This window comes from Peromyscus maniculatus, chromosome 4 (genome assembly GCF_049852395.1).
Source record: "Peromyscus maniculatus bairdii isolate BWxNUB_F1_BW_parent chromosome 4, HU_Pman_BW_mat_3.1, whole genome shotgun sequence".
Lineage (NCBI taxonomy): Eukaryota > Metazoa > Chordata > Mammalia > Rodentia > Cricetidae > Peromyscus > Peromyscus maniculatus.
The window spans coordinates 98,928,717-98,949,896 of NC_134855.1; the positions used below are offsets into that span (position 1 = coordinate 98,928,717).

General features: G+C 42.2%; 1 protein-coding gene across 4 annotated transcripts; it reads left to right on the forward strand.

Annotated features, from left to right (window-relative positions):
* The first annotated feature begins 48 nt into the window (after nucleotides 1-48).
* On the forward strand, nucleotides 49-19,539 carry Mapda (N6-Methyl-AMP deaminase). Of its 4 annotated transcripts, XM_042276042.2 has the most exons (11): nucleotides 49-222; nucleotides 1,527-1,735; nucleotides 1,948-2,078; nucleotides 2,560-2,620; nucleotides 7,606-7,693; nucleotides 9,017-9,098; nucleotides 11,591-11,717; nucleotides 12,556-12,636; nucleotides 13,381-13,519; nucleotides 15,828-15,928; nucleotides 16,407-19,539. In XM_042276042.2, the coding sequence occupies exons 2-11, from the start codon at nucleotides 1,676-1,678 to the stop codon at nucleotides 16,599-16,601; spliced, it is 1,065 nt and encodes a 354-aa protein (XP_042131976.1). In that variant the 5' UTR covers nucleotides 49-222; nucleotides 1,527-1,675; the 3' UTR covers nucleotides 16,602-19,539. The 4 variants fall into 4 exon arrangements, with proteins under 4 accessions (XP_042131976.1, XP_042131979.1, XP_076424723.1 ...); XM_042276045.2 differs by lacking the exon at nucleotides 1,527-1,735 and having other exon boundaries at nucleotides 83-222; nucleotides 16,407-19,533; XM_076568608.1 differs by lacking the exon at nucleotides 12,556-12,636 and having other exon boundaries at nucleotides 86-222; nucleotides 16,407-19,533.
* The last annotated feature ends 1,641 nt before the right edge of the window (nucleotides 19,540-21,180 follow it).

Below are 21,180 nucleotides of genomic sequence, written 5' to 3' on the forward strand. Positions count from 1 at the left end.
CTTCCGGGTGCCCGTGTGCGTCACTTCCGAGCAGAGCGCGCTCTGCCAAAATCCGCGAGAGACCTTTTGATTTTTTTTTTTTCCTCCAATCACGTTTTCCCGCGAACACGCCCTTTGCTTAGGTGACAGCTGGAGTGTGGGGAGCTCAGTTTACCACTTTCCTACAGATTTTTCGGCGTGAAGGGAAAAAAAAATTGTGTAGATTTTTCAGAACATTTTTAGGTGAGTTGTGGGCTGACGACCTGCAAAGGACCAGCACCGCGGATCTTTAGCAGGCAAAAGTAGATGGTTTCTTTCCCGGCGGTTGGTGGCGCACGCCTTTAATCCTAGCAGTCGGGAGGTAGAGGGAGGCGCGAATCTTTGTGAGTTCGAGGCCAGCCGGAGTCTACAGAGCAAGTTCTAGCACAGCCGGGGCTACGCAGAGAAACCCTGTTTCGAAAAAACAAAAACAAAACAAAACAAAAAACCGCTGACAGTTTCTCCATTATTAGTTCTCGTTGCGAGGGAGAACTCATTTAAATCTTAAATTAGGCCAGATGGAAAGTGAAGAAAGAGACCTTTACAGATAGTTACTGGTAATTTAGTCCCCTGCACCCATCCGTGCTGTGTATTTACAGTTCTATGCCAGGTCTACAGTGAGTAAAGTAGTCACCTTCTCTTCAACTATAAAATGACGTCAACTCTCCTCCACTTCCAAAATTCTGTGATTCTTATGTGGTGCTGAGTATGTCTGCTGAGAACAGTGTGAAAGAGATGTAATTATTCCCGGTGGCATGTTGAGTTCCTCCACCCCCTTTTTAAAGAGAGCAACCCAGGTTGGAGTGTAGAACGAAGTACTACATTGGGTGCCTAGGAGTTATCAGTAAGAAAGCACTCCCAGAGGTGTAGAAACGTTATCATTTATTAATTTTGTGTCTGGCTGAATTAGGAAAGGAAATTAGGATGATTTTAACAACTAAGTATGAGTTTTGGAGTCCAGCTGATTGAAAATGTCAAGTTTTGGTGTTCAGGAGCTGATTAGTGATCTTCGGGGAGCAGTTTCTGTAGCAGAATGACTAAAAGTGAGCACAAGACTGGAGGCATCTAGTCTACCCAGAGAAGAGCAGACAGTAACTTCAAGCCTCCATCCAGAGACAGGATCTGGGCCCAAAATCAGGTCCAGCACAGCCCCAGCCCATTTAAGGAAGGTGTTGGTGCAGCATGAAGTTGAAATAGTGTCTTCTTGTGAAGGCAAACATGTACTACGTGTGTGAGTTAGCCTGACATTGCCCATAGAAAAGTTAAAGGAGCATACAAACAGATAAGAAGTGAGGTCCTGACCTTTGACTAACTCTGAATTGTAATACACCTCTTACTAGCGTGAATACTTTTTCTTATATTTTGTTTATATCCTTTACTAGTCATTTCCCCACTGCAGAAACACCTAAGATTAGCTTGAGGGAAGGGGGCCGTGTAAAAGGAAATAGCAGTGGGGTTTTTTTTGTTTATACATTAGCATCTGAAAATATTTACATTCCTTAATGTAGGTGAAATTGATCCCAAAGCCACATTAAAATATGTGTTAAGTAAAGCAATCTGAAGAAAGCCCAGGACCTCAGAAATTCTGACTTAATTAAGTTGTATTGCCCACTCGAAGAGTAAGAGTGAAGAGAAATCTTTGCTTCCTCCTGGAAGGATGGAGGCAGAAGGACAGCAGCCATGGAAGACAGACTTTTACGTGGAATTGCCAAAAGTGGTAAGAATGAACTGCAGAATTCTTGTTGCATAATGGCTTTTATATTGTTTTCCACAAAAGAAAAGTAAATTTTATGGGTAGAAATTGTAGAAGGGTATAGCTAATTCAAGTAGCTTGCCTAGTACAAACTACAAACAGTCAGAGCCTGGTATGGGACTAGGAATCTAGTAGATATTTGGTACCTTTTTACTGATTATATTCTCTTGTTTTAGGAGCTCCATGCCCACTTGAATGGCTCCATTAGTTCCAATACCATGAAGAAATTAATAGCCAAGAAGCCACATCTTAAAGTTCATGATCACATGACCATGATTGACAAGGGAAAGAAAAGGACTTTAGAAGAGTGAGTTTGGGGAAGTGGGAATTTTTTGTCTGTCAGTATTTTGAGATTGTAGTATATAAGAATCAGATTTTAATACTTAAATAAGAGACATCTGGCATGGAAAATACAACCAACCATATAGCATTTTTCCAACTGTTAGACTACTGACAGTATTTGTATTGATTTATATTGTTTGTTAAATTATACTGTATTGAGTTGCTTCTTGGCTTTTTCCCTATTTGCTGTTGTTGGAGGATTAGAGAATGGGAATTATTATTTCATACTTTAAAATATACATAAATAATATCTTCTTTTTAGCTATTAAATTGGCTTTCTAGATCAATGTAATTTTTGAAAAGAATCAATCCTATAGTTCTTTGTAAATCTAAATATATACTTACTATTAACCTAAAGTTTACTAATTAATTCCACTTAGGGAGTTTTTCTTGAGTAATGAGTTTTTGCAGACTGAAGTATATTAAAACGTTTTGTTCATTTGTAGATGTTTCCAGATGTTCCAGGTTATTCACCAGCTTACTACTAGTGCTGAGGACATTCTAATGGTGAGACATGGAAGGCGTTTTAGAATGGTGAATTGAAAGCAGTGAACGTCTCATTGCTTTCATTAGGGTTCTGATGAAAATGTTTTATTTTTTCCCTCTCAGTTTCTTTTCCATTAACTTTTAAATTTTTTGTAATGACAGCTCTTTTAGAAATCACTGTAAGACGGGTGGTGGTGGTGGTGGTGGTGGCAGTGGCAGCAGTGGCAGCACACGCCTTTAATCCCAGAACTCAGAAGGCAGGGGCAGACTGATCTCTGAGTTCAAGGCCAGCCTGGTCTACAAAGTGAATTCCAGAACAGCAAGGACTAAAACAGAGAAACCCTGTCTTGGAAAACCAAATAAATAAATAAATAATAAAAATCAGTGTAAGACATCAACCTAAGAGCTAAGGTAAAGTCTTATTGTTAAAGAAATGAGGGAGGGAGTGCAAGGGAAAAAGGAATTTGTGAGGAAAGAACCAAGATCACCATCTTCTATTGGATAGGGAATAATGTAGACAGGCAAGCCTGATCCTATTTCCATATATGACATGTCATAAGAAATACTTGGGGCTGGAGAGATGCTCAGTGTGAAGAGCACTGGCTGCTCTTCGGAGGACCCAGATTTGATTCCCAGCACCTGCATCGTGGCTCACAACCCACTGTAACTTCAGTTCCAGGGAATCTGACATCCTCTTCTGGCCTCTGTGGCACTGCACACACATGGTGAACAGACATACAAGCAGGAAAAACATTTGTACACATAAAATAAAAATAAACCTTCAAAAAAGAAATACTTGACCTCAGATGGGCATTACATTATTATTCATTCCTCTCTTTGTTTTTTGTTTTTGTTCTTGTTTTTTCCTTATAGCCCAGACTGGTCTCATACATTCGCTGTAGTTGAGGCTGGCCTTATACTCCTAGTCTTCCTGTCTCCACCTTTCAAGTGCTGGGATTACAGGTGTTCGCCACAATGCCCAGGTCATTAAGGAAAATGTGACATGTGCTTATAATTCAGCTTGTTCAAGCCTGGACTGCATAGCAAGACTAACACCCCTTCCCTACCTCTGTCTCACACACACAGGCATGCGCAGGGAGGGAGGGAGGGAAGGAAGGAAGGAAGGAAGGAAGGAAGGAAGGAAGGAAGGAAGGAAGGAAGGAAGGAAGGTCAGATACAGAAAATAAATGGGGAAAATGGATAGGTGAGTAGTTGAGTGTAGAGGGCTTGCCTAGAATGAAAGAGACCCTGGGTTTGAAATCTCTACCACATCTGCATGCAAAAAAGAGAAAAAAAGAAAAAGAAAAGAAAATGAAAAGGCAAATAAAAAATACAATCTAGGTTCTGAAGAATTAACCTTTAAACTAGTCAGTTTTTTCCTCTTTGGATTAAGCATGCTAATTGTATTGATTCCCCTTTAGAAAAGAATTAACTTTAATAATTTGGTTCAGCAAAAGTTGACTGTGTACCCCCCGTGTTCCAGGCACTATGCCAAGTATATATACTTGGGTGATCTAAAGAGATACAGATACAATCCCTACTTTTGGGGGGTTTGTGGGAGGTTGGAGAAATAGTCCCGCCAGTAGATGGATTTATGTAGTGCGGTAAGCTCTCTGTTGGGGATATGCAGAGGGCTTTCTAGGCATCTAAAAGGATGCAATCTCATTAGCTGCTCAGCAGATACCAGGGGACACTGCTAGCAGTGTCTACTACAACGGCTCTCTCCGGTCTCACTTTATTAGTGGATCATGCAGGGCAGATGATGAGCTTAAGGCACCGTTGGTAGAGTAATGCTGTTTTTGTTTCAGAAGGAAAGTTGATGGGAAGCTCTTCGATGAGACAGGACTGTAGCAGGAATCTTAAAAGTTCTTATTAATAAAATCAAATCTGAGGCCAATTATTGGGGTCAATGCTGGTAGATCAGAGAGACAGAACAAGCCACAGCTAACCTCACCTGGCCAACTTCTCAGCTGGTCCTGTTTCCTCAGACTGGAAGCTTCTGTGTCCTCATCCAGAATGAATCTCAGCTGAACTGCTGCTCAAAAGCCTGAAGCTTAACCAGCCACATGCTTAACCAGCCAAATGCTGCTAGTTTCTGGTCCTCACGCCTTATATATCTTTCTGCTTTCTACCACCACTCTCTGGGATTAAAGGCTGGCTTTCTGGGATTAAAGGCGTGAGTCACCATGCTTGGCTGTTTCCAATGTGGCCTTGAACTCACAGAGATCCCAGATGGATTTCTGTCTCTGGAATGCTAGGATTAAAGGCATGTGCTATCACTGCCTAACTAGTGGCTTTTCTGTTCTCTGACCCCAGATAAGTTTATTAAGGTACACGATATTTTGGGGAACACAATACCACCACACAGGACAATTCTCTGCATTTGGTTTAGTGCTGCTGGCGCAAGCGTCTAAAAGTGACGACAGTGAAGTAGCCATGTAGACAGACCTGGAAAGAGGGAATCTTTTCTTCTCTTCTCTTCTCTTCTCTTCTCTTCTCTTCTCTTCTCTTCTCTTCTCTTCTCTTCTCTTCTCTTCTCTTCTCTCTCTCTCTCTCTCTCTCTCTTTCTTTCTTTCTTTCTTTCTTTCTTTCTTTCTTTCTTTCTTTCTTTCTTTCTTTCTTTTTGAGACAGGGTTTTTCTGGGTAACAGCTCTGGCAGTCCTGGAGCTCACTCTGTAGATCAGGCTGTCCTCGAACTCACAGAGATCTGCCTGCTTCTGCCTCCCAAGTTTGGAATTAAAGGCGTGCATCACCATGCCTGGCTAAAAGAGGGAATCTTAGTTGATAAAATGCCTCCATAAGACTGGTCTGTAGGCAGGTCTGTTGGTCTATTGGGCATGTTTTGATTACTGATTCATATGGCAGGGCTCAGCACTCTGGGCAGTCTACCCCTGCTGAGCAAGCCATGAGAAGCAAGCCATTAGGCAGCGCTCCTTTATGGCGTCTACTTCAGTTTCCTCCTGCCCCCAGTTCCTGCCCTGACTTCTCTCCGTGATGGAGTGTGACTTGAGAGTTGTGAGCTCCCCAAGTTGCTTTTAGTCATGGTGTTTTATCACAGCAATAGAAACCCTAACTAAGACATGGGACTCACTTAAACTCTAGTCGAGATCACCTGTAAAAGAGTCAGGTTCTACAAGGGCCAGGCATGGTGGCCCGCGCCTTTAGGTGTAGCATTTGAGAGGCAGAGGCAGGTGGATCTCTGTGAGTTTGAGGCCAGCCTGGTCTACAGAGTGAGTTCCAGGACAGAACTTTGTGGCGAGACCTTGTCTCAGAAAAGAGATTAAAAGTGGCCTGGGATTGCAGCTCACTGTTACACCGCTCGCTTAGTGCCCTGTGCTTACTTCCCAGCACCCTTCACCAAACAAACGAACAAACAAACAAACAGAGAAAAATGGAATGTAGCTTACTTAAAGTCACACATAGAAAGTGACAGAATTGTGCCTCTTGCAGAGCTGATACACTTTCCTGTTAAGGAATTTAACTGATTGGACTGTGTTCTGTCGGAGCAAGAATTGGAACTGATGAGAGAGCCAGCCCCTAACATGGCTGCTCTCAGCATCTGGTTTCTCTGTCGGTCTCAGGGGAAGAGGGTAGGCTGGCCCTTCCTGGTTGTAGTTCTGGGTAATGATGAGATCCAGGTTTCTCAGCCTGCAGAGATAAGGCCGCGCTTTGTTACAGCCGTGGCAACAGGTTGGTGTTCTTGGCAGTGGTCCCCAGAGTGTCCAGTGCCAGCAGTGCTGGAAGGTGAGGGAGGCAGCAGGATACCTTTGTCGTCTGTGATGACAAGATTTTGGATTGCTCTAGTGTTGCCTTGAGCAGTGCAGTCTCTGTCTGTCTGATTTTCTAGCCTGCCTTGTGAATATGAACTATCCATTCTATTATTAATAATTCCTTTCCAGACAGCGCAGTGCTGGCACATACCTTTAACCTAGCACTCAGGAGGCAGAGGCAGAGGCAGAAAAAGTTCCATGATAGCCAGGGCTACACAGAGAAATCCTGTCTTGAAAAACAAAAAATAGAAAAATTCCCTTTTGGCTTTCACGAGGCCAAAAACGTGGGTGCAGACATTGTATTGCTAGAAATTCACTGAGTCCTGTCTGTTAGGTATTGTCTGCAGAGGCAGCCAGCCCTTGTTCCTTTGTGAAGACACTGTCCTTGCAGGTTCATGTGCACAGTCAAAGAAGATTAAGATTAGCCTAAACAACTGAAGCGCCAAGCAGGGCCGACTTGGGGGATCTCCAGTCTGGTCTCTTCCCCTCCCATCTAAATTGGCTATTTCTTAGGATTGATGGCAGAAAAGAAAAATATGCCTCCAGCAATTTTTAGGTTGTTAGGTTTGTACAGTATTAGATAGTTTTACTTTATTTATCTCACACTTTCTTTGCCTAGGGGTGATTTTTCCCAAAAACCTCAGAGACAAAGTTGGCCTACTAGAATTTGGTGAAAAATACAGGGCGTTCCTACATAACTTGCATAAGAACCTTAAGCCACGACCTTAGCTAACACACAGATAATGTCTAATTGTCACATCAGTAGAGCTGTTTACTTCTGTCTGTCCATTTCCCAGCACCGTGCAAACACTGTGTGGCTCCATTGGCTCTGACTCATTTCTCTTTTATCTGCTATTATAAACACTAGGAAGTCAAAGAGATGCTTTCAAGAAGGGAGAGAAAGCCAGGATTGCCACTAGGCAGGCAGAGGCAGGAGAATCAGGTGAGTTCAAGGCTCACCTAGACTACCTGTCTCAAAAATTAAAAAAAGAAAAGAAAGAATGGCTAGTATGCAGACTTAGTTTTCACGTGGGAATGGGGTCATGGGAACTGTTGCCAAGCTGGCGTGGATCTCTGTTAGGTACAGACAAAGCAGGCTATCCCTCTTACCCGGGAGATTTCCTACATCCTTTGCCAGTCAAATTTAACCAGTGAAATAAAACCGTAGCACTCGGCCCTTTCGTTGGCTACCTCCCTCCAGCACTGTCAACGTGTGTGCGTTGTCTTTATTGTCAGGTCACAAAAGATGTCATTAAGGAGTTTGCAGACGATGGTGTCAAGTACCTGGAGCTGAGGAGCACCCCCAGAGGAGAGAACGCTACTGGTAGAGTTTAATTACTTCTCAGGGAATGTACTGTCCTGTTGCCATGTGCTCTGGTCACACAGGGTTCGTGTTTGCTTCCATTACTCAGCAACAACGAAAGTTCTTTGAGTGTACATTAGTGATGCTTAAAATGGCTTTTAAAAAATATATGTGATGCTGAGTTTCAGGACCAGGACCTCACACATTGTAGGCGAGTGATCTACTCCTGAGCAGCAGTGATGCTCATTATTCGTAATTAATTCTTAAATCAAAAGGCTGTTGGTGAGAGGCCCAACCTGAGCAAGATTGAGGGGAAGGAACTTGGGTTTCGAGTTTTAGAGTTTTTTCCTAGAATAGAAGAAAAACATCCTGCTAAGGGAGAAAAATCTTTTATTTATGTATTTGGTATTTTGAAACAAGGTCTTTGTAGACCAGGCTGGCCTAAAACTTCAGCTCTTCCTACCTCAGCCCCCCAGATGCCAAGATTAAGGTAGTATCACCATGACTAGCTCTTAATAACTTTTTTTTTAAGTTAAAAAATTATTATTTTTGTATGAGGAACATGCCAATTTTTGTATGAGGAACATGCCATAGCACACATGTGGAAGTCAGAGGACAAAGACTAATTTTCAGTTGGGTTTGTATTGTCATTTTGGTCTGTTTTCAATTTTCTGTCTTTTATTACTTTTATGTTTGTTTATGAACATTTTTATAAAGCACTTATTATTCCTAAAGTTGGTTTTGATTTTTTTCACTTTTTAAACTTTGTCTTTTCAGTTTTACTAAAGTCCAGTCATTAACTGAAATGGCCTGTTGTGATAGCAGATAATGGTAGAGTATTCTTTAGAGGTGAGGTAGAAGCTGGAGGATCATGAGTCTGAGGCTGGCTTGGGCCACATCATTTAGGAATATGAATGTGACTCAGTGGTAGAGCATCTGCCTAGCAAACATGATGTCGTAGGTTCAGTCTCCAGGTCCACAGACAGACAAAGGATACTATACTAAATGTTTCCCCTTGGGGCCAGAGAGGTGGCTTAGCAAATAAGAGCCCTTCTGCTCTTTCAGAGGACCAGTTTGGTACTCAGCACCCACATCAGGGGGCTCACCACAATCTGGAACTCCAGCTCCAGGAGATCTGACGCCCTCTTCTGGCCTCTTTGGGTACTCACACACATGTGCATATGTGCACACACACAAGATAAAATATTTAAAAAAACAAAAGGTTTCCCTAAAGGCCACGCTAATTCACCTTTAACCAGGCCCTAGCGTAGCATAAAGTGTTGCTGTTTGCTGGATGAACTAGGTGATACTGTTTTTACATATGTTCCTCTGTGCTCTTTCCAGGAATGACAAAGAAGACTTACGTGGAATCCATTCTTGAAGGCATAAAACAGTGCAAACAAGAAAACTTAGATATTGATGTTAGGTAAGAAGATGGTGCATTAATAATAGTTACCCTTTTAAAAAGCAGAATGTGATGTTTTACTGTCTCATAAAGGTGATGGATTTTTAAAAAAATCAACTGTTATCTGATTTTTACCTACAATAGAAAAAAAAATAGAATCAAGAACCTTGTTGCGTAAGATGAGAATACAGTTCTGAATTTGGTCATCTGGTAGTGAAATTCTAGTATTTTTGCTCAAATTGAGTATGGCTTCTTGTTGCTGTTAAGGTGAAGTGGACCTCCTTTGTTGTTGTTGTTGTTTGTTTTTTTGAGACATGGTTTCTCTGTGTAGCTTTGGAGCCTGTCCTGGAACTCACTCTGTAGCCCAGGCTGGCCTCAAACTCACAGAGATCTGCCAGGCTCTGCCTCCCAAGTGCTGGGATTAAAGGCATGTGCCACCACCGCCCGGCGAAGTGGACCTCTTGTAACTACCCACATAGTCCCACAGGATCTGACTCCTTGCTCTCTCTCTTGTAGGCTAAGACTATCTATGTCAGTGCCTTGCACTTACTGGCACATATGCCTTCCATCATGTCCTCACACATCTACATTCTCATTACTCAGGTCTCAGTTTGACTATTATTTCTTCAGAGAGGCCAGTCTGTCTAACATGTTCATGGCCCCAAATCCCCTCCTCACTCATGTTCCTCTGTGGCGTTAGTTTGTATTGTCATGAAGTGTGCATGCCCTTTGACCAGAGTGTAAGTTCAGAGAGGCCAGAGTCCTTGACATTGATTCACCACTACATCTTCAGTACTTTGAACGAAGCCAGCTTTTGAGATAGAGTCAGGTAGCCCAGACTGGCCTGGAACTTGCGATACAGACAAGCAAGGAGGTAGGAGGTGAAGACAGGCAGATACCTGGAAGTTCCCAGGCCAGCCAGCTTGGCCTGCGTGAGGAAGTTCCAGGCCAATGGGAGACTGTCTCAGACAAAAGGTGAAGGTGCTCGAACTCCTGATCCTACTGCCTTTCTCTCCCAAGTGCTGGGATTATGGTCATGTGCCGTGATGCCTGGCTTCATCACCTATTTATTCTTGTCAAAAAATTAAGTCTGATCTAATTAAGCATCTAAACTAGATCCAGTTAATCAGTTTATAGAAAATACAGGAGGACATGTTAACATGGGGATGCAGTCAACAGAACCCAAACTGTGGGAAGCTTTGTAGGACACACAACAAATACTTTGCAAGAAAAGAGGTAGGCTAGAAATGAGAATGGGAGAGAAGTGAGTAGGAATAGATGAAAAGAGACTTAGGAGGTTGGGAGATGGCTCAGTTGGTAAAGCACTTGCCTAGCAAGTGTGAGGACATGAGTTCAAATCCCTAGAACCCCCATAAAAAGCCAGGTGTTCATGCTGTAATCCTAGAGATAGTGAGGTAGGAGGTGAAGACAGGCAGATACGTGCAAGTTCACGGCCAGCTAGCTTGGCCTGCGTGAGGAAGTTCCAGGCCAATGGAGACTGTCTCAGACAAAAGGTGAAGGTGCTTGAGCACCCACACCCGATTGTCCTCTGGCCTTCACATGTTCACCAAAACCCTGTCTGTACTTGGAACCCTTACAAATGATCGCGCACACATCCATACACAAAATACACTTTAAAAAAAGATCAAGGGGTTGGGGATTTAGCTCAGTGATAGAGTGCCCGCCTAGCAAGCACAAGGCCCTGGGTTCGGTCCTCAGCTCCGAAGGGGGGAAAAATAAATAAAAAATAAACAAAGGATAAAGATGAGAGATACAGTGACTAACGAAAACTGCAGACTTCATTTAGGTCCTGAATCAAACTAAAAACAAAAGCCAGAATATCCTAAGATGTAAACAAAAAGGTGAGATTATTGGAAATTTGAACAGACTCGATACTGACACGATTTAGATGGTTAGATGATCCTGTCTCATTCTGTGTAGCAGAGTGCAGTGCCATGTTTAGACTCACTGCCTTTCAGAGTAAGCTATATTCCAGGTAGCCAGCCACCTTTTTCTAGCAAAATTAAGTCTTTTTTATATGCATCATAGTTTTTCCAAGTGGATTTTTGGTGGTTGTTTTTTTTATTTTGTTGGAGACAGGACCTAGACATGTTCTAATGTGGCCCAGGCTGGCCTCTAACTCTACCCATCTCAGATATTTCTGTGGTTCTGAGTTGCTCTTTACTCTTCCGGTGGCTTTGTACTAAGTAGTCTCAATGAAGCGACTAAGTTCGTAAGGAAAAGATATATGATTATAGGTAGCCCTTTCTGGAGTTAGTTGATTTTAAATTGGTGGAGGTTTTTTGGTTTGGTTGGTTTTTCTGAGACAGGTCTCATGCATTCCAGGTTGGCCTTAAACTCACTTGATAGCTCAGGATGATCTTCCTGCCTCTATCTTCCAGATACTTTGATTATAGGCCTATATATACCCATGCCTGCCTTCAGCTGTGATTTTCTTGATTATAATATCTTCCTGCCAGGGTAGTATCAACTGTGTTTTTCTTATATTAAAGGTATTTGATGGCAATTGACAGAAGAGGTGGCCTGACAGTAGCCAAGGAGACTGTTGAACTTGCTAAAGAGTTCTTCCTCTCTACTGAGGATACAGTTCTTGGCCTTGACCTCAGTGGAGACCCTACTGTAAGTTACTATATTTTATCTCCTAGTGGCAGAATCAGTCAGTGGGGTGAGCATTAGCTTGGAGCATCATTCATTAGGGCAAGCACACACCTAATGATGCCCTGTTTTGCCCTAGATCAACAGAATATATAGCATAGCATTTCTTAGGGATTCTTAAAAGAAATACTGTAAAAATAAATTATAGATATTATTAAATATGACCACTCTGTCCATTCTTCTAAAGAGAGTAAATAAGTAGTAACAGTTTTTGTACCCAGAAGTTAATTCCATTATGTATCATGAATAGATAAGGGTGTTAAAAGTGTAATTATACCCTAAAACCCCCCTAGAAAGAAGGGTTGCATGAGCTTCCTGAGTGAAAGATTCAAACAAGTCTTGATATTTGGGGCCAAATAATTCTTTGTGGGTAGTCCTCTGATTTTTGTCTCTTTTTGTGACATTTGGTGTGTGTGTGTGTGTGTGTGTGTGTGTGTGCGCGCGCGCGCGTGTGCGCTTGTGTGTGTTGTTGTTTTTAATCATGAAAGCTTCCTAAACCAAATGAGTTCTCCATAATACTAAACATCTATGTGAAATAAAAATTCTGGCCTGTCACACCCAACTTGCTTGTTGACCTGAGCTCACTGGTGTTGACCTGAGCTCACTGGTACTGGACTTAAGATTCAAAGTCAGGGATAACCTTTCCATGGTGTATTCCCTGAAGGGTCCAGCACATTAAAGGCTCTCTATAAGCAAGAGGTTCAAATGAAACCAATCTGCCTTCATTTTATCCCTCCGGGGGCAGAACACCAGATCCCTCAGTTTGCTCAGTATTCTCATGCATCCTTGTTTTATCTTCAAGATAGGACAAGCAAAAGACTTCTTGGAACCTCTTCTAGAAGCTAAAAAAGCAGGTCTGAAGTTGGCATTGCATCTTGCAGAGGTAAATAATATTGTCGTAGAGTAGAGAGGGCAGATTATAATTTAAAAAATAAAATTGTTTGTAAACTAGTAGAAATAGTTGTTGTTTATTTTTTTATTTTTATTTTTATTTTTTTTGTGACAGGGTCTCATGTAACCCAGACTGGCCTGGAATTCACTTTGTAGCTGAGGATGTCTTTGAATTTCTGATCCTTCTGCCCCCTCAAATGCTAGGGGTTGTAGGCCTATGTCACCACGCTATTTAAAACATTTTAGAAGGGGGAATTAGAAGTTTTTTTTTTTTTTTTTTTTTTTTTTTTTGGTTTTTCGAGACAGGGTTTCTCTGTGTAGCTTTGCGCCTTTCCTGGAACTCACTTGGTAGCCCAGGCTGGCCTCGAACTCAAAGAGATCCGCCTGCCTCTGCCTCCCGAGTGCTGGGATTAAAGGCGTGCGCCACCACCGCCCGGCAGAAGTATTTTTAAGTGTTAATTAAAACATTAAGGCATGATTTGATTTAATGTTACTGTTTTTAAGGTATGGAATTAAAGGCGTGTGCCATCACTGCCCGGCTTAGCTTTTACTTCTCTATGTTCATACTTCATGAGATTATTATTATGCCGTAAAGGATTGATAAAGCTGAGGAGGTTTGAAAAGGTTTAAGTAATTATGTTTCCTAAAAATGTTGGCATTCACTACTCAGAGGGCAGAATAAAATACCTCAGTTACTGGCAGAGGCCATTGATCCTCTCCTCTTACTTTTCTGAAGGTTCCAAATAAGAAAAAAGAAACACAAATGCTGTTGGATCTGCTTCCTGACAGAATCGGGCACGGCACATTCCTCAACTCCTGCGAGGGAGGATCCCTGGATCAGGTGGATTTTGTGAGGCAACACCGGATACCTCTGGGTGAGACTTAGATTTCATGTCGCCAGACAGCCCTCTTGCCCTTCTTCCTCCAGTCCCTAGACTGCAAGATTTGTGTGGAAAAGGATTGTTCTAAAATTCAGATATTTACAAATTAAGACACCTGGTGTGTGTGCTTTCTGGGTCTCATTTAAGTGCTGAAAGTTTTAGCTTCTATTAGAAACTAAGTTTCATGATGGCTGGGCTCTCTCTGTCTCTTACTCGGGCTGTGTTCATCCTTACTGACTGCTACAGTCCCCAGTGCTGGCAACTCAGTCTTTTGTTGTTGTTATTGTTTTGTTTGTTTAAGGAACAAAGGTCATTTAGAATTTTGAAGATTACCATAATAAAATTAACACATGGATCCAATGAGATCGGTCACAGGTAGAGATGTATACTGCCAACCATGATGACCTGAGTTCTATCTAGCTGACTCACAGGGTCCTCTGATTCTCTCTCTCTTTCTCCTTTCTTTCTCTCTCCCTCTATAAATAAATGTAAAAAAATTAAAATTAATGTTATAGAAATGTGTAACATTTACTTAAAAATTAAGAATTACAGCTGGTGGCACAGGCCTATATTCCTACCATGTGGGAGTCTGAGGCAGGAGGATTACTAGTTTGAGACTAGCCTAGATTACTTAGGGAAACCTGTCTCAAAAATTAGGGAAATTGGGGTTAGAGAGACTGCTCAGCAGTTAAGAGCAATGGGTGTTCTTTCAGAGGACCAGGGTTCAATACCCAGAACCCACATGGGCGCTCACAACTGTGTCTAAATTCAGTTCCAGCGGATCTGACCCTGTCTTCTGGCCTCCCTCCTCAGGCACTAGGCATACTTTAGTTGTTTTTTTGTTTGTTTTGTTTTGTTTTACTCTTTGGGGGCCTGCCACCCAGCTCCCAAATAAATAAATGGAGACTTATTCTTACTTATGAATGCCTGACTTCAGCTTGGCTTGTTTCTCGCCAGCTTTTCTAATTTAAATTAACTATGTTTTGCCTTTGCTTACTCTTTGCTGCTTACTCTGCCGCTGGCTGTGTGGCTGACCCCCAGCATCCTCCTCTCCTCCTCTTCTGGCTTCTCCTTGCTCTTTTTTCTAGATTTCTCCTCCAATTCATTCTCTCTTCCTGCCAGCCCCTCCTGTCCTTTCTCCTGCCCAGCTATTGACTGTTTAGCTCCTTATTAGGCCGATTAGCCAAAGTAACACAGCTTTACAGAGTTAAACAAATGCAACATAAAAGGATACAACACATCTTTGCATCATTAAAACAAGTATTCCACAGCATAAATGAATGTAATACATCTTAAAATAATATTCCACAACAGTGTACAAGTAGCACATAGACATACACATAAAATAAAAATTAAAAAACATGTTTAAAAATGAGGGAAAGTGGAAACCAGTTTTTACACACTGATTGCCATTGCACACTTGATGGTGACTGTGCTTCATGAAGTGACTTTTTTTTTTTTTTTTTTGGATTTTCGAGACAGGGTTTCTCTGTGTAGCTTTGCGCCTTTCCTGGAGCTCACTTGGTAGCCCAGGCTGGCCTCGAACTCACAGAGATCCGCCTGGCTCTGCCTCCCGAGTGCTGGGATTAAAGGCGTGCGCCACCACCGCCCGGCAATGAAGTGACTTTTGTTGTAGTTGTTACACCATTTGCTGAGATTGGAGCAGTAGAGAAAGTTGACAGCTTCCTTCCTAAACTCATCAGAAGACAACAAATGCATCCCCCCAAATCGGTATTAGGCCAGGCATGATAACACACACCTTTAATCCCAGCACTGCAGAGGCAGAGGAAGGTGGATCAAGGCTAGCCAGTAGGTTCCAGGCCAGCCAGGGCTCCATAGAGAGCCTTGTGTTAAAACAACAAGGATAGCTGTGATGTGAAGCTCTGTGAAGGAGTGTGTCAGGCTGATTATACTCCGGGCCTGTAGTCTTCTCAAGTCATCTTGAGAAGCAAGGGAAGCCCATCACTGTGAAGAAAACATTAACTCCTTGCCTGGTTCAGCCACAGCGATAACAGGTATCTCTGTACAGGTACATTCTCTGAAGTGCAGTTTGTGTGTTTGTATGGAGTGGTGGAAGGCAGTGCAGAGCCTTGCACATGCAGGGCAGGCCTTCTCCTGCTGAGCTACACCCCAGATGGGAACTACAGTTTCCCATCACACATGAGCAGCAGTATGTTTTGTGGAATAATGAAACTGCTTAAATCAGCAGTTTGGAAAGTTTTCTTGTGAGTCTGCCTGGTGCTCACTGAATGAGTTCACTTACTTGCTTCTAATAGAAGGATTTTTTTCCCCTTTCATCTAGAACTTTGTTTGACCTCAAACATCAAAAGCCAGACAGTTGCCTCTTATGACCAGCATCATTTTGGATTCTGGTACAGCATTGCTCATCCTTCTGTGATCTGTGTAAGAAGTATTCTATTCCTGCTCCTTTTTAGTTGCTATATTAAGTCATAGGTTTATTATCTTGCTGACTTGCTCGGGTTCCTAAAGGAAATGCCCCAGTAACGGAGCTAGAGGGGGAGGGGGAAGCTGCAAAGGGCTCAGGTGATACCTGGCTGGGTTCTGAGAAGCAGAAAGGCAGTATCTGGGGAAGCTTAAAAAAAAAAAGTGCTGGTGCCCAGTATGCTTGCAACATGATCTGGGATGAGTCCTGGCCATGGATATGCTCTAAAAAGGCTTTATGTGCTTGTAATATGCAAGCCAGGGTTAAAGTACTCCGGTCTTTTTTTTTTTTTCTAAGTATAAACAAGTTTGTCACTGATATGCACACATACGTTCCTTTTTAGACTATTGAAAGAAGCATGGGAAAATAAATTCTGAACAAAAAGTTAATTTTTACAAAGCACTTCTTTTTTTGAACTGTTCTTGTTTACATTGGCAGACCGATGATAAGGGTGTTTTTTCGACACACCTTTCTCACGAGTATCGACTGGCAGCAGAAACATTTAATTTGACCCCATCTCAGGTGTGGGATCTGTCTTATGAATCCATCAGCTACATCTTCGCTTCTCACAACACCAGATCTGAACTGAGAAAGAGGTGGAATCACCTGAAGCCCAAAGTGCTACACTTTTAAGCTGGGATGACGTGACCTACTTTCGATTATATGCTGTAGCCGTCTCTCCTGCCACATCCCACTCAGTGAACTGTCCACTACTTCCTGGAAGCTCAGTACCAGGTATATGTGGGGTCATGACACCAGCACCTTACGTATGGTAAGTGCTCGTAATACCTCAGACTAAGAGCCCTGAGGCCTGGCATGCTTCGGCTCCATGCCGCTGCTGGAGGACGGGAGGGCCGTCAGCCGGATCCCTCTTTCCACTAGTGACTTTTTCAGTTATCGCTCCCTCTCAGGCCGCGATCATAAACCTTCTGAGAAGTTGAAGCTGTTTGTCTTCGGGAAGGCCTTGGTGTTTCGTTAATCAGACTCCCTCCGCTTCCTTTAACCCTTACAAGTGTTATTTCTCAAGCCTGTCGATGCCAGGCCACATTGCACACCAGAACCATTTGTGTGGGTGCCTCGTTGTCAGGTGACCGTAGTGACAAGCTAGACTCTGCCTTGCCTGTCTCATAATAGCTTTAGAAATATATAAAGGGATTGAAGTAATTCCTTCAGTTTAAGAAAAGGAAAGAATTGCTGGCTCGAAGTGGGAACGACGTAGGCTGGAGCTTCAGTTTTCAAATCAGCTTCTAGTTAGCTTTCTTTGTGGAAGCTGCCAGGACTCACTTCGAAGATCGTTCTAGGAATGGGAGCATTGTGGCTTCTAGGGTTCTTAGGTCTCCTGTGACCTCATGCCCACAGGCATAGGCTTACATAAACACCTGTATACCTGTATACCATGGGCACTTTAGCCCAAGACAAGGACAACTAAGGTTGGCTCTGTGTGGTAAGAAGATGACTTAACAGGTAGCAAATGTCCTGGTTAGTTTTTTCAACTTGATACAAGCCAGAGTCATTTGGGAAGAAGGACCCTAACTGAGAAAATGCTCCCACCAGATTGGCCTAATCGGTGCTTTATCAGTTGTGGGCCCATCCCACAGGTGATGCCACCCCAAGCAGGTGGTGCTGGGTGGAATAAGAAAAGAAATTGAGCAAATACACAAGCAAGCCAGGAGGCAGCATTCCTCCATTGCTTCAGCTTCAGTTTCTGCCTCAACTTTCTAGGATGATGGACTACAAATTATAAGAGGAAATAAGACTCTTTCTTCCTCAAGTTGCTTTTGGTTATGGTGTTTTATCACAGCATTAAAAACCCTAAAACAGTTAAGTAAACTTGAATTGCTCTCCTTATTAGAATGTATGTTTTCTCTGGTCTCAGAGAAGAAGCCTGATAACACCCTTAATTCAATTACTAAGGTTGAAATTTCTGTGTGTCTTTTAGGGTGCACAGGAAAGGAAAATACTTAAACTTCTGAAGTTCTTAGATATATGTTTTATGATAAATCTTTTATTTATTTATTCATTCATTCATTCATTCATTCCCTTCCTTCTCTCTCTCTCTCTCTCTCTCTCTCTCTCTCTCTCTCTCTCTCTCTCTCTCTCTCTCTGTCTCTTTCTTTCTTTCTTTTTTTCTGGTTTTTTCAAGGTTTCTCTGTGAAGCAGTCCTGGCTGTCCTGGAACTCACTCTGTAGACCAGGCTGGCCTTGAACTCACAGAGATCCGCCTGCCTCTGCCTCCTGAGCACTGGGATTAAAGGCATGCCCCGCCACTGCCCAGCATAACCTTACATTTCTAACTATATATATTCACATATACAGATTTTTTAAAAAATCTATAAAATGGGGGGCTGGAGAGATGCTCAGAGGTTAAGAGCACTGGCTGGTCTTCCAGAGGTCCTCTGTTCAATTCCCAGCAACTACATGGTGGCTCACAACCATCTGTAATGAGATCTGGTGCCCTCTGCTGTCATGCAGGTATACATGGAGGCAGAACACTGTATACATAATAAACAAATGTTTTTTAAAAATCCATAAAATGTCATCCCCCCCCCAACATATTTTTGATTATTTGGGAGTTTCACACAATGTACCCTGATCACATTCACTTCCCTATCTTCCCAGGTCCACCCCACCTCCCTTTTGACCTCCCCCAAAGAAAAGAAAGGGAAAAAAATACCAAGTCCAGTTTGTGTTGCCCTTATGCTACTCACTGGAGCATGGTCAAACTCCAGTGGGTAGCCCCTTAAAGAAAACTGAGTCCTTCCCTATCCCACCTCTGCCAGAAGCCATGACTATCAGGAACTACACTTCAGAATCCCTATCACAATTTTTAAAGCGTTCTCTTCAGGGGCTTCTTGTCTAGATTGGTTCTTTCTGGGGGTGGGGGAAAGAGGTCACAGAAGCCTTCTGTGTCTCTCATTCTGAACTGTGAGTCTGCAGTCATCGATTCCACTGCAAAAGCAGCTTCGGTGCCCTTCAGTCAGTGGCAGCACAGATCACAGACATCTATAAGGACTTCAGTCCTTATAGACACAGACATAGACCACAGTCTTGTCCTTATAGACACAGACATAGACCACAGACACCATCATGGTCCTCGGCAGCAGTACAGGCTTGGTCAACATGACCTTGGGCAGCACAGACCATGGTTTTCTTTTCTTTACTGTGATGGGGAATTGAATATAGGGCCTTGCACATACGAGGCAAGCACCTTATCACTGAGCTATATCTTCACCCTCAATGCAGGTGGTTTATACCCTTTAAAAGTGTTACAGAATAAAAATTGACACAAAATTGGTGTATATAATATATTCAGTGAGAAAATATGGGAAAGTAGTTAACAGTGTTAAGGAAACATGATGAGAGCAGGTCACTATCATTTCTACTAATGCACACTTCTGTGCATGCCTCTTCCATAAAGGCTGTAGATGTTAAAGGGTTATTGTATATACTTATTGGATAGTTTTTCTTGTATTAGTTATAAGCTTTCTTTAATTTTAGACAAAAAGAGAGGAAATGTGGTGGTATTGTGTTCCCCAAAATATTGTGTACCTTAATAAACTCTTCAGCTACATAAACCTCTTGCTCCCCTTAGTGTTTTCTCTTAGGCTTCCTTTTGCTTCTGTCCACCCTCAGCATGGCAGACTGGGCAGTGTTTATGAGGTAGTTTGAGATGAACTGGGTCTTCCTCTAGTAATGAGAGTTCACCCTGTCCCTCTTATACAATCCTCCTCATTTGGAAGTTGAAGGGTCCTATGTAATTTAAAATCTGACTCATTTTCCTTGCCCAGTTATCTTGATGTGATTGTAATTTGTTCCTTTGCCTACAATGTAAAAATTCAGGCAGGTCACTTATAGTAACAACAAGAAAAAAAAGATAATTTATTTTTCTACCATCCACAATTTGATCGTAAGAACTTATGACCAAGCTAATAATTTTACATAATTTGCATATGTAAAATTTACACTGAAACACCTGAAGAAACACAGAGCACTTTATGGACATAACTTTTATTAACATGATATCCCTGAGAGGCAGACTTGGTGTAAACATTATTCTGCTTTACAGGAAGAGAAACAGAAGCAGTTTAACATACAAGACATTTGGAACCATCTGTTTGCTAATACCCTTAGGCCTTTTCCACAGTACAAAAATAGATTAATACTATCGATAATAATCCCCATTTTCCTTGACATTGCAACTCACTTCCAAAGCCGTCTCAGATCCCTGCTTTAGACAGGGTTTTCTTGTACTTTCCTGCTTGCTTAGGTAGCATAATTGAAATACTATTTTCCCATAATTGTTAATGTTAGTTCTTTGGTTAGAATTCCTTAATACCAGAACCCTAATTAATTGCTCATCCTAATAAATTTTAGAACAGTCTTATATCCTTACAACTACCTCAGATCTTAATCTAGCTGTGGGTATCTAATAAAAGTGAAATGTGAAAGTTAACTATTCCAGGTCTTGGCCATCTGACCGTGGTCATCTTTTCTGACCTCCTTAGAGTATCTTCACTAGATGGTAATTTCTGATGTTGATCTCTCAAAGGAGCTGGTCTCCTACAACTCATCTTTCCCTGAGCCAGGCTGCTTCCCTGTCATCAGGAAGCACACAGCACACGGTACACCTCAGGGTCTGCCTCTAGCACTCCCCGTCTGCTGAGCGGATTCTCTGCCTCTGTATAGCTGTGTCAAACATTCGTGAACTTTTCCTGCGTCAAGCTGTAGTGACCTTAAAAAGGTCTTTTGTCTTTGCTTTGATGTTTTCCTACTTTTCACACACCTAGCACCAATTTTACAACTAGTTTTGGAAAGTCTGTCTCACCATAATTTATCTAGTTACTTTTCTTCCTTTGAATGCTTACTGTTTCCTGAAAAAAATATTTTCCAGATTTCTCTCAGAGCAAGCTATGTTACAACTTATTTCTGGTGTAGTAACACTACTTAGCTTCCTAAATTTCTTTAAAACAGTTGCAACCTGTTGTGGTGATACATAACTTTAATCCTAGCACTTTGAAGACTGAGGCAGTCAGATCTCTGTGAGTTCAAGGCCAGTATACTATCCATATTGAGTTCCAGGTCAGCCAATGCTACATCATGAGACCCTGTTTTAAAAAATACTAAATGTTGCAACTATATATTTGTGCTTTCTGTCCATGTATTACCTGTTTTCCAGGACAAGGGTAGGGACTGTTTTATTTGTATTATACAGG